At 43.0% G+C, this 12812-nt stretch overlaps 1 protein-coding gene and 2 pseudogenes across 1 annotated transcript; 2 read left to right on the forward strand and 1 right to left on the reverse strand.

Moving 5' to 3' along the window:
- The first annotated feature begins 795 nt into the window (after window positions 1-795).
- LOC134223141 (uncharacterized) lies at window positions 796-1335 on the forward strand. Its single transcript, XM_062702280.1, has 2 exons — window positions 796-1085; window positions 1149-1335. The coding sequence occupies exons 1-2, from the start codon at window positions 899-901 to the stop codon at window positions 1295-1297; spliced, it is 336 nt and encodes a 111-aa protein (XP_062558264.1). The 5' UTR covers window positions 796-898; the 3' UTR covers window positions 1298-1335.
- An 8024-nt stretch (window positions 1336-9359) lies between these two features.
- Window positions 9360-10574, forward strand: LOC134222802 (uncharacterized; annotated as a pseudogene).
- A 37-nt stretch (window positions 10575-10611) lies between these two features.
- LOC134222803 (uncharacterized) lies at window positions 10612-11825 on the reverse strand (annotated as a pseudogene).
- Between the last annotated feature and the right edge of the window lie 987 nt (window positions 11826-12812).

Here is a 12812-nt window from a genome sequence, read left to right on the forward strand (position 1 = left end):
ACTCGCTTAAGCTTTCAATTTATTAACGACTGAGGAAATGTTGATAGAATATTTACTAAGTTGGAAAGCAGGCCAAGTTCTAGTTTGCATGTTCCAGAGTTCCAGAGCCATAGGAGAAGAAGAGGAAGAAGATGATGATGAAGAAGAAGAATAAGAAGAGGAAGAAGAGGTCTTCTAGTCATCAATGGTCTCAACTTTGAGCAACCATCGTCGGGAAATATACGAACTAATGAATCCCGATCGCTCAACATGGATTCTCTAGAAAGTTACCCGCACCACCCGGGTAGATTAATCTTCCACTTTTTCGTAGATCCCCGGATGACCCTTATTGAGTTTGGCATTGGCATCGTTGCGCTGCCGTCCTCTCGTCCTTCCCCGATCCTCGTTTGTGTTAATAAAGCGTGAATGATTTCCACGAGGATGATAAAAACGATTATCCGGGTGCAGGAATAATTGTTCGTTTGCGAAAAAAATAGGTAAGTATCTATTCGGATGGCCCTCGAATCAAAACCCGGCCCAGTGCGAAAGGGAGGACACGGCGGAAAACAACAAAGCCCTGCGCGCCGTAAGTGGAATCGGATGCCAGGATCGGAGAATAGACAAAGCAATGCGCTGTGGGGTGAATGGAATCGGAAGAGAGCACTTCTTGTGCCGCACTGAACAAATCGTAATGTGGGAAAGCTAATTATCGATGAGTGCACTTGAATTATGATACACTGAACTGGTGAGTGGAGAGCGGTTTTGGAAACAGTCTCATGACCGTTTTCTAAATAACTTTAAAAAATAGAAAAGTAGGCCTTCATCGACGCATCACTGAATGGAACTAATTTTGAACAGTGCTTCCACAGTCTAAAGTTTATTTGCCATTTCACTTGAACACCGCAGGGTCAACTTACTAATGCTTCCGGCACAGGTTATGGGGACGTACAAGCTGCGCCAGTACAAATCCAATCCCGATCTGGTGGCCCGCCGAGCCGTGGAAAACAATCGATTCGATAGGATTCCGTCTCCTCCGATTAACAATCCGGAAATGTTGCTAATGCGTCGCAAACTGGAGTCTCATAGTGCTCGCATGCGGCGTTTTGGTGAGTTGGAGATTGTTTGAGTTCTTTCAGGATAGATGATTGAATAGCATTTTTTCCCCCTAGATAATGAATGCCTTTACGGTAGACCACGATCAGCAGACAAGAAAATCGGTATAACCAAGCAAGAGGAGAGAGGCGAGGGAAGCAACGAAACGGAAGAGATAAGGCAACTCTGCAAGGGTTTCGGTCAACAGATGTCACTTTTAAAGTGAATTTAGTGTTTTTTTCGATGAAATATAGAGTTGTTAGCTTTTTTGTCTCTCCATAGTGTTAAAGTGTTGTCCCCCATTTTGTAAAACTTCTAATAACCCGACTCGGTGGGTTCTATGACGAGATCAAAACTGTATTTCAAACATTTTTGTGAGTTAAGGTGATTATACAATCAAGCCATGTGGTGAATTTTAAATTCACCACACGGTTTTCTACTCCTATTGTCAAAAGTTCAAATCTAGCGTAATAATTTTCGTACAATGCTGAAATTAAAGTCGATTGTTTAGCATAAGTAAGCAAACGATCCACGGATGTTTCACCCCCATTGGGGTTGTGGTTCTCTCAATTCGTGCTCTTCAAAAATCACTAGAAAAAGCACGTGGTTTCCAATATGGCCGATTTGTGGCTTTGTTGTATAACCACCTTAAAATGTGACATCCGACTAGAATATATCTTTTGAGTTTGAAAGTGTCGGTCATTCGTAAACAAAATGACGGGTATTCTTGTATTTTCATGAAGTTTTAAGAATAAGTGAAGTTTTAGGAATGAGTGAAGTTTTCGGAAATCATCCATTTTGCTGTTAATAAAACCTATTGAATACAGCTTATTTGGGTGTATTAGTTCTTTCAGATGTATGAAATATTTTCAGTGAAAAACGATCACATTGTATAAAACCGATAACACAAATGTTTACGTAATCAGTTACGTTCCTACTTCTTTAAATAAAACTGCTTGAACCACCGCCTTGCCTGCAACAGCCATTGTAAATTGTAAATGTTCAATTTTGGACGTACACCCTCATTTTATTTAACCCCTTTGAAATATTTATGTTTGTGTGTTCCTCCAAAGTTCAATTATTATTTTCAGGTGGAAAATTTCGTAATTATATTATACTTTGTTTTTTTGAGGACCGATTTATATCCTTAACAACTACAAATGCCATACGTCAACGCTAGAAATATGGGTTTCACTTCTGGACTTTACGTATCGAATCCGTCAACACATGAGCTGGGGATCCGAGGAAAAATGTTTGCTTTTACCAACGGCGCCAAATGAAATTGAACCCAGGTCCACTGAGGGAGAGGTAGATTGGCATATCACTCAACCACGGGCGCCGTAATTTCAAACTCAATAAATAATAAGAAACTTAAAATTCAAACACTGATTGTTTACGTTCAATTATTCATTTTATTCAAAGCCGTCGTTTGAATTAAAACTAGCCCTTGATTCATTCAAAACAGCGCCCACCTCCGCGTGCCGCTGACACAATGAGCCGTCTATTTATCGAATTAAATTGAAGCAAAATATCCATTAAATTTCAAGCACCCACAAAAGTGCTCACCGAATTGTCTCTGGTGCGTTCATTCGTTCGTTTATTCTCCACTTGTTTGTCTGCCGCCAACAGGATGACACTCCCACGACGACCTACGCCAAACAGTCACGCAATCACAGCAGCGACAACGACGACGACGACGGGCGGTGCGGTGGATTTCAGACAGAAGCACTCTCGGGTCTCGGTTGCGGGTTCTGCTGCCATCTCGCTGGATGGTGCAATTTACACCGATATTGTCGCGGTTGATGGTGACAACAGCCCTACCTACCCACAGAATCGGTACCCACTTGAGTTCTCTGTTCGCTTCTAACGTCTCACTTTGGATTCGAGGAGAATTGGCATTTCGGGATGTGACATTAATAAAGTGATGAAGACCTTCGAAGTTCGTGTCGATTTCTTCTTTCAACCAGCTGTGTGCAGCAAAGCTTCATAGTTCGCATTTCTGCTCTGGACCGCCAGGGGAGGTCCAGTTCTTTGAATGGCTATTCTACTAGTCCTTGAGGTGGTTGGCATTTTATTTTGCTTTGATTCTTTCTTGTAAATGGTTCAGTTCAAGAAAATGGGATCATGAAAATTGTCAATCAGAAAGTCGATTGTTCCGAGTGGAGTGACAATGGCCTTGTTTGCAGATAAAGGAAATGTTATGAGCTGACGAGCCAGCACGGTTCTCGATTGTCTGAATGCAAAAGAATATAATGTTGTTGGCTAGCAAAGATTTAATTGCTGGACATAACATAATCAGTGGGGTACATGCCTTTGCTAAACATCTGGCGACATATCTATCACCCAACCAGCGAATGGAAGATTTTCATACAGTTCTGCATAAAAGTCTTACATAAACTGTATAAAGTTTTGGCATACACAATTTCGGAAGATTTCAATACAAGCCTTGTCATAACAACTTAAAATTTTGTATTATTTTTAAACAATATTTGTATAAAAAGCTTACATTTATTGTATTAAAACCTTGCAGAATAGCAATATTTATTTTTTTCATTTTTGTAAAATTTAGTTTTTGGGTGTATCAAAAACTAATGGCGCGATATCACGTCCTCTAAATGTGTATTAAAAAAAATATGATAAGCATCTTGTATGAAATACTTATAAAACATTTTATTTTTTCATTTCATTTATTTAGGTTACATCTAAACAGATAACATTGGATCAACAATTTGACGCCACAATACACGGTTCGAGACCGCATCTCTCCATCCTCGAATGCGCCCCACGCTCGTCAAGTCGTTTTTACATCTGGTCTGCCCACCTCCCTCGCTGTGCTCCACGCCGTCTCGTTCCTGCTGGATCGGAAGCGAACACCATCTTTGCAGGGTTGCTGTCTGGCATTCTTGCAATATACCCTGCCCATCGTACCCTTCCAGATTTAGCTACCTTCTGGATACCCACAGGTACAACAGGCACGAAAGTCCATCACCTTGTCTTAGTCCGCGGTGTGATTCGAACGAACTGGAGTGTTCGCCCGAAATCTTCACACAGTTTTTGATCAGTCCCAGGAAAGCTGTTCTCGTCCATAATTTTCCATAGCTCTACGCGGTCCATATTGTCGTATGCCGCCTTCAAATCAATGAACAGATGGTGCATTGGGACCTGATATTCACGGGATTTTTGAAAGATTTGCCACGAACTCATTCACTAATGGTGACAGACGACGGAAGATGATTTGGGATATCACTTTGTAGGCGGCATTAACGATGGTGATCGCTCGAAAGTTCTCACACTCCAGCTTGTCGCCTTTCTTGTAGATGAGGCATATGACCCCTTCCTTCCACTCCTCCGGTAGCTGTTCAGTTTACCAGATTCTGACTATCAGTTAATGCAGGCAAGTGGCCAGCTTCTCCGGGGCCATCTTGATGAGCTCATCTCCGTTACCATCCTTACTAGCTGCTTTTTTGGTCTTTAGCTGTTGGATGGCATCCTTAACTTCCTTCAAGGTGGGGACTATTGGCTTCCATGGCAGCAAAATAAAATTTCCATAAAAAATAAGAAATTTTTCATAATCAATTAGGAAATTGCCAATAAAGAAATCAGGGTATGAGCAATACATAAATATAAAATTTCCACAAATAAAACAAAATTTCCATAAACAATTAAGAAAAAATAAGCACTTTTAAATGCAAAAATAGCAATTATAAAAGAAGAATTTTCCGTAAAGAAATCAAAATGTTCCACGAAAAATATACAAAATTTCCATAAATAAATCAATACTAGCAATAAACAATTACAAAACTTTCCACAAATTAAATGGTCAGCGAATCAAAACCTATTGAATCCTGTCCTCTACAACTACTACATGAAGGTCTGTGCAACAAAAGATTTAAAGAACAAACAAATTTAATGACTAAAATCTAGAACCTAGAGGTTTGGAAACCTTTATTTGAGAGACATGAAGGCTCAGTAGCTTCGTTGGTAAAGGCTTGAGAGCATTTTTCTATGAAACTCGTATGCTCGGAAGCCTCCTTTCGGGAGACTCGGAAGCCTCCTTTCGAGAGACTTGGAAGCCTCCTTTCGAGAGACTTGGAAGCCTCCTTTCGGGAGACTCGGAAGCCTCCTTTCGGGAGACCCGGAAGCCTCCTTTCGAGAGAATCCTAGGAAAAGCCTCCTCTCAGGAGGCTCGGAAAAGCCTCCTTTCAAGAGGCTCGGAAGCCTCCTTTCAAGAGGCTCGGAAGGCTCCTTTCAAGAGGCTCGGAAGGCTCCTTTCAAGAGGCTCGGAAGGCTCCTTTCAAGAGGCTCAGAAGCCTTATTTCAAGAGGCTCCTTTCAAGAGGTTCGAAAGCCTCCTTTCAAGAGGCTCAGAAGCCTCCTTTCAAGAGGCTCAGAAGCCTCCTTTCAAGAGGCTCAGAAGCCTCCTTTCAAGAGGCTCAGAAGCCTCCTTTCAAGAGGCTCAGGCCTCCTTTCAAGAGGCTCAGAAGCCTCCTTTCAAGAGGCTCAGAAGCCTCCTTTCAAGAGGCTCAGAAGCCTCCTTTCAAGAGGCTCAGGAAGCCTCCTTTCAAGAGGCCTCAGAAGCCTCCTTTTAAGAGGCTCAAGCCTCCTTTCAAGAGGCCTCAGAAGCCTCCTTTCAAGAGGCTCAGAAGCCTCCTTTCAAGAGGCTCAGAAGCCTCCTTTCAAGAGGCTCAGGAAGCCTCCTTTCAAGAGGCTCAGAAGCCTCCTTTCAAGAGGCTCAGAAGCCTCCTTTCAAGAGGCTCAGAAGCCTCCTTTCAAGAGGCTCAGAGCCTCCTTTCAAGAGGCTCAGAAGCCTCCTTTCAAGAGGCTCAGAAGCCTCCTTTCAAGAGGCTCAGAAGCCTCCTTTCAAGAGGCTCAGAGCCTCCTTTCAAGAGGCTCAGAAGCCTCCTTTCAAGAGGCTCAGAAGCCTCCTTTCAAGAGGCTCAGAAGCCTCCTTTCAAGAGGCTCAGAGCCTCCTTTCAAGAGGCTCAAAGCCTCCTTTCAAGAGGCTCAGAGCCTCCTTTCAAGAGGCTCAGAAGCCTCCTTTCAAGAGGCTCAGAAGCCTCCTTTCAAGAGGCTCAGAAGCCTCCTATCAAGAGGCTCAGAAGCCTCCTTTCAAGAGGCTCAGCCTCCTTTCAAGAGGCTCAGAAGCCTCCTTTCAAGAGGCTCAGAAGCCTCCTTTCAAGAGGCTCAGAAGCCTCCTTTCAAGAGGCTCAGAAGCCTCCTTTCAAGAGGCTCAGGCCTCCTTTCAAGAGGCTCAGAAGCCTCCTTTCAAGAGGCTCAAGCCTCCTTTCAAGAGGCTCAGAAGCCTCCTTTCAAGAGGCTCAGAAGCCTCCTTTCAAGAGGCCTCAGAGCCTCCTTTCAAGAGGCCTCAGAAGCCTCCTTTCAAGAGGCTCAGAAGCCTCCTTTCAAGAGGCTCAGAGCCTCCTTTCAAAAGGCTCGGAACTCTCCTTTCAAGAGGCTCGGATGACTCCTTTCAAGAGGCTCGGATGGCCTTTTCAAGAGGCTCAGATGACTTCTTTCAAGAGGCTCAGAAGCCTACTTTTAAGAGGCTCAAGCCTCCTTTTAAGAGGCTCAGAAGCCTCCTTTCAAGAGGCTCAGAAGCCTCCTTTCAAGAGGCTCAGAAGCCTCCTTTCAAGAGGCCTCAGAAGCCTCCTTTTAAGAGGCTCGGAAGCCTCCTTTTAAGAGGCTCAGAAGCCGCCCTTCAAGAGGCTCAGGCCTCCTTTCAAGAGGCTCAGAAGCCTCCTTTCAAGAGGCTCAGAAGCCTCCTTTCAAGAGGCCTCAAGCCTCCTTTCAAGAGGCTCAGAAGCCTCCTTATAAGTAGCCCAGCAACCTCCTTTTAAGAAGCCCAGAAGCCTCTTTTCAAGAGGCCCAGAAGCCTCCTTTCAAGAGGCTCGGAAGCCTCCTTTCAAGAGGCTCGGAAGCCTCCTTTCAAGAGGCTCGGAAGCCTCCTTTCAAGAGGCTCGGAAGCCTCCCTTCAAGAGGCTCGGAAGCCTTCTTTCAAGAGGCTCGGAAGCCTCCTTTCAAGAGGCTCGGAAGCCTCCTTTCAAGAGGCTCGGAAGCCTCGTTAAAGGAGGTTGATCGGAGAGCTTTGGGAATGTTTGAGCGTAAGATGCTGCAGATAATACTCGGCGGTAAACAGGAGAACGGTATCTGACGGCGTCGCATGATTCACGAGTTGTACCAGGTGTATAAAGGGCTGGGAGTTATTAAGCTTATACAACACGGCAAACTACGGTGGGCTGGAAACGTTGTTCGTATGCCGGAAGAACGTCAAGTGTGTAAGGCCGCGTACACGATGGCTTTTTGCAGTTGAAGAGGACCTGAGGGCGCTCAATGTTCAGGGCGACTGGAAGCGATTGGCCCAGGATCGAGTCCAATGGAGAAGGATACTCCATTCGGCGTAGGTTCATCGAAGAGCTGTAGCCCATCAAGTATCAAGTATGTGTAATGTTGGAAGAAAAAAAAAGTACCCAGCGTTGAGTACTTTCAAACATACTTTTCAGTTATTTTTTCTTTTCTCATTTATCCACTTTATTTTCTGTTGTCAAAAACAAAGGAGCAAAACAATGCATCGACGTCAGTTCGATACGGGAAGCCAACCTTGAGTTTGCTGCCTGAGGTCAAAATTGAGTGAATTAAATCTCCAGTTGAGTAAATAGGACTGACGCAAGGTACTTTTTTAACATGGGAGTAAAGGCGAGTTTGGCTTCCCGTACGAAAGTGCGAAGTTGGGTGGAATGAACCCACTTTTGGGTAGTTTAGTTCTTCCGTGTAAGGGTTTGTGCCGCTGCATGTGTATGCTGCCTTCAAACATCCAAAACGTTCTACGAAAACAAATGTAAATAAAATGCAAAACGGTGGGAACGGTGCCCGATATAGCCATTTCTGAATATCAGATGACGTATGCTGAAGACGTGACTTTCAAGTGCAGTGAAATGCGTGAAAACCCTTTACAATCTCTCTTAGCAGAAGCTAGATGGAACATTGAACAGTTCAGTTTATTCTACACGAAGTGAAGCAAAACCCGGTATTATCAACGATCTGTCCCTCAGGATCTCTTCTTTTTGAACTGCTTATTCGTCCAGTACTCGGTTCGGTCCGCAAAGCCGTCAGGCTCTCCTAAACCATAAAGGATTCCGGTTTAATCGCCAAGGAAGCCAAGATGGCTAAGCCAGGATATATCAATTATTCCAAGAAGAAAAAACCGTATGGTACCGTATGATCCATAGCCACCAAGACGAATGTCCATGAAGCGATTGTGAGCTTTTGTGTTGCGCAAAAACCCTTGATTACCCAATAGCTAGCCGACCATGGGATTGCCGGATAGTCTCTTCTGTCCTCAGTTGGTCAGTTACTGTTGGCTGTGGATTTAGTTTCAAAGTTTTTCGAACTTAGATGGAAATGGTGCTAAACACTATTGCGCTTTTTGCACTTTACAAGAGTTTTGCGAGAACCTTTTTGGAAGCTTTTGCAAGAACTACGAATTAAAAGATCTTTAAAAGTTGTCATTCCCCCAACCCCCCGGCTTGAAATCCTGGCTATGTTTATGAAGGCGAGCTTCAATAGATTCCCTTTCCAAGTAACATACTATTCCTTTCCAGTGGAGATGCAGAGGATCTCTCGGACTCTTGAAGCAATGAGTGTCAAACTAATTTTCCTCCCCTTATCCTAATTGGCTGTGAGGACGTGGCCGGCGGTGTTATTAGTCTTGACTTAAAGAAACTCCGAAGCATGTTGTAGAGAGAGAATAGCTTTCTAGTCCGAAGAAGATTTTTCGATTGGTGAGCTGTGCATATTTGGTGTTTCTCGGCCAATCACAATTGGAACATACAAAATGTTTACATTCAATCAAGTGAAGCTAAATTAGCTAAGTAAATGACCTGTTCAGTCAAACGACAATTTCGGCCTAATGATTATTTCTGCTAAATAACCAGTTTATTCGAACGACATTTTCGGCCAAATGACATTAACAGTTTCGAGCAGTTTCTTGAGGTGAGAAATACCTGAAGAAGATCTGGATAATCTTCCGGAAACAATCCTTGCACCCACCCAGCGGATGGATGATTTTGATACAGTTCTACATAAGAACCTTACAGAAACTGTATAATTATTTGGCATATATTGCGCAGTTTCCACTAAACTGGACTCCGCAGTTTAAAAGTGCGACAAAAGAAAAGTGCGGACTGTCAAACAAAGGTTCGTTGTTTTCTTGCTCTGAATGTTTGTTTTGACATTTTGGTGTCACTAGCAAAAGATTTTCGAGAAACCGAGTCATCCGAGTTGTATTATTTATATAAATCCAATAAATAAGTGTAGCAGAACGCGGACGGTAATGCTTTAATATTATTGGGGCTTGTTCGAATATTCTACATAGCATATTTATCATACTAAATTTCAATTACTTCAGTTTTCAGAATGTCTAACCTAATCCTGCATAACGTTCAACACCAGCATGCCAGCTCAAACACAAAATACCACTGCCTTTATGGATATTTCTTCTTGGGCCTTACCAGAGCGAAGCTATCCATCATCTATAAGAAAAGCAAAACCACCATAAGTACTTGGATATGTTCATATGAAAAGGATGGACTCCTATCGATAAAACAGAGAGAACATGTATACAAGAAGTTCAAAGCCGAGCATGGACGGTAGATAGTTCAAAAGCATATGAAAAACCCAGTTCTCTTTTTGGATGAATGTCGAAATTTATTCTATGCAAAATTTGGTAAAACCATAAGTGAATCCAGTATTTGTAGAATATTGCACGCTGAAGGCCTGAGTTGGAAATCACTTGAAAGGCGAGCTATCCGGGTGAAAGAAGATGAAATTCATCGGTTTTGCTGTGAACTCAACGCTATTGATTGGGATTTGTTCAATCTTGTGTTACTTGATGAAGTTTCTTCAGATAGTAGAGATATGCTTAGAAACCGAGGGTACGGTATTAAGGGGAAAAAACTTATCTTTCGGGGTGAATTTGTTAGAAAGCCCAGAGTTTCCTTCTTGTGTTTTCTGGGACTGGAAGGCATGCTGGACAGCTTCGAGACTGACGGAACATTCACCAGAAAAATATTCTTCAACTGCTGCAAATCTTTTGCTTTACGGAATAAGCATGTCCGTAGTTACCCTGGATTAAATTCAGTCTGGGTGATGGACGGTGCCCGTATACACTGCGATCAAAATATCATCCTTTATCTTCGTTCAATTGGAATACTTCCCGTTTTTCTGCCTCCATACTGTCCATTTTTTAATCCTATAGAGATCGTTTTCGGCCTAGTGAAGCGCAGAATCAAGCGTACCTATAGGTATATACCTTTTAAAGAGAACAGTAATGAAGTCCTTTCTCATACAGCGATCTCATCATTCAACGCTTCGTCATCGTACAACTGCACTAAACTTTTTCGATGTTGTGGTTATTTACCAGGAGGAGTATTCGATCCGAGTATCGGTCTATCGCAAAATCCAAAAGATTTGGGATTCGAAGAAGGACAAACTATTACTAATGAATAAAAAGACGTTATTATTTGATATTAAAAAAAGGCTTTTATTTCATTTATCTGAGTATTTCTGTTTATTTATTGGTGGTCGATATCCGGCATATCGGAAACGTTGCCTGATAACATTTGACTCAACTCATTTTCTTCCGGCCTAATAGAATCTTGCATGGCTCTAACGAGGTTTGAATTGATGCTCAACCTGTTCTGCATTCCAGCAATCTGGAGTTTCACGCGTTGTCCCAGTTCAATCAATTGATTTGCCTCCGATGCCAATTTCTCCAATTCAGCAGCAAATCCATCATTAATAGTGCTCGCGACAGATAATCCACTACGTGCGCAATCAAGCTTAACCGCTGGAGATATTGGCACTGAATTAAAGAACTTTAAAAGATACGGTGGTGGTAATTCATCCATTCGTCGCTGTTGTTCATGAGCTGGACATGAATGTATATAGTTGGCCCACAATCTCCACGAACTTGAATGTCCAGAGAACTGCATTCCATGTTTCTCCCGAAGCGCCTCTACGAGACATGCAACTGTTTGATTGTTTGGAGCTCCCGCACGATCTGCGTTCTGAGGGCGGATAAGTTGTTTGTCCACAATGTCCCACAATGATCTGCACGAAACCGAAATCGAGTACAAGTGGATATGAATTTTGATGTCCTTTGAGCGCCAATTTACGAGCAGTTTGCTGTCTACTTTGTCGGTGGTGACTCGTCGTTTTTGTCCTTGATCTTGCATGATGATGAACCTGTTCATTTCCTCAAAAGACGGCTCACTATCGCGATATATCGGCCCAAGTAGGAAGCTGCCCTTCACTCCCATCAACGAAGATCACTTCGCGACATAAGAACGGTTTTGCAATACTCCACACTCCACGCAGCACTTCCTCCACTGTATTCCCAACGACCGTTTCCGATGCTACCTGACTTCCGGATGTTTCCCCAACGAATTTCCGCTTATAAAATGTACCACGTAGAATTAGATTCGTTTGGCATCCGGGATCTGCATCACTAGGATCAAAAATAACTGCAGTAGAGCGGAGTTTTTTAGTTTTAGAACTTCCTGTCTGGCTTTGCATCTGCGTTTCTCGATCCTCCATAGTTTCTGAAGCGATTGGATTCTCCGTTTCTTCATGTACAGTCGGCTCCTGATAACTCCGTTCTTCATATACTAGGCGCTCAAGATCATAATCGTCCAGCGCTTCGATGACACCATAGCTAACGTCAGCTGAATCGGCGCCCAATTCATCATCCTCTACCATTGCGGCATCTTCCATTTCCGGATTCGGATTCCCGTCCCCCGGGTCGTCATGTATGACCCCGTCGTCAAATTCATCCTGTTCGGAGCAGCTGTTTGACGGTAGTTTTGCCACTCATCCTTTGGTTTTCTTACGAAGAATAACCGTTCCGGTAAATACAGCTGAAAAACGTTCCGAAAACTGTTCTGTGCTTCCAAATAGTCGAACAACACCGGGAGTAGAAATAAAACACATTAAGAAATGAACGTGAAGGTGGAAAAAGGGAATCGAGCGAAATGAAGTGTTGCCAGAACTGCAGATTTTTATTTTATTTTATTTTATGGCAACACAGTATTGTAGGGTTCTCTATGTGGTATGTGTGCTGAAACTACAGATGTTAAAATGAAGTATTGAACTAAATGGTTGCTACGAAAATATCAATAGCTAAAACGACACAGTAGTCGGTAATAAGAATTGGCAGTTAGTTATCAACCTCAGCCAAATCATGACGTCTCTTAGAGAACCTAATTCTCTAACGTTTTAGTCGGTACTCGGATGACATTGTAAGGATTAAAGACCGAATTAGATCCTACAATCTGGCGACGAGGATGAACTTCGGTAAGAAAAAAAAAAACATTGCTATAGTATAATGAGAAAACGTGGGTTTACATATTTTGAAAGACAAGCTGATTTTCATTAGATGCTGTCTAAAAATACCTGGACTGGGAGAGTCCACTGATAGACTGTATTAGTTGCTTGATAGCAGCACCAGGACTGGGAGAGTCCACTTACAAATTGTTTCAGTTGCTTGTCAGCAGCACCGGGACTGGGAGAGTCCACTGTAGTTTGTTAAAGGTTGCTTGGAAGCACCGCCTGGACTGGGAGAGTCCACTGAAGCGAAATGTGTTTGAACAGCCTGGACCGGGAGGGTCCAGCTAAAGTTGAAGAAACTCGTGAAGAAATGTATCTTGGGCTGGCTTGGTACATAATCAAAGAAAATCGTTTTGATGA

This window comes from Armigeres subalbatus, chromosome 3, assembly GCF_024139115.2.
Source record: "Armigeres subalbatus isolate Guangzhou_Male chromosome 3, GZ_Asu_2, whole genome shotgun sequence".
In the NCBI taxonomy this organism is placed as follows: Eukaryota; Metazoa; Arthropoda; class Insecta; order Diptera; family Culicidae; genus Armigeres; species Armigeres subalbatus.

What these genes read in the sequence shown, in the direction of transcription:
- LOC134223141 (XM_062702280.1), top strand. Translation starts at nt 899, where the DNA reads ATGCTTCCGGCACAGGTTATGGGGACGTACAAGCTGCGCCAGTACAAA. An exon ending in TGCTCGCATGCGGCGTTTTG is followed by an intron (nt 1,086 to 1,148) that starts GTGAGTTGGAGA and finishes TTTTCCCCCTAG; the next exon opens with ATAATGAATGCCTTTACGGT.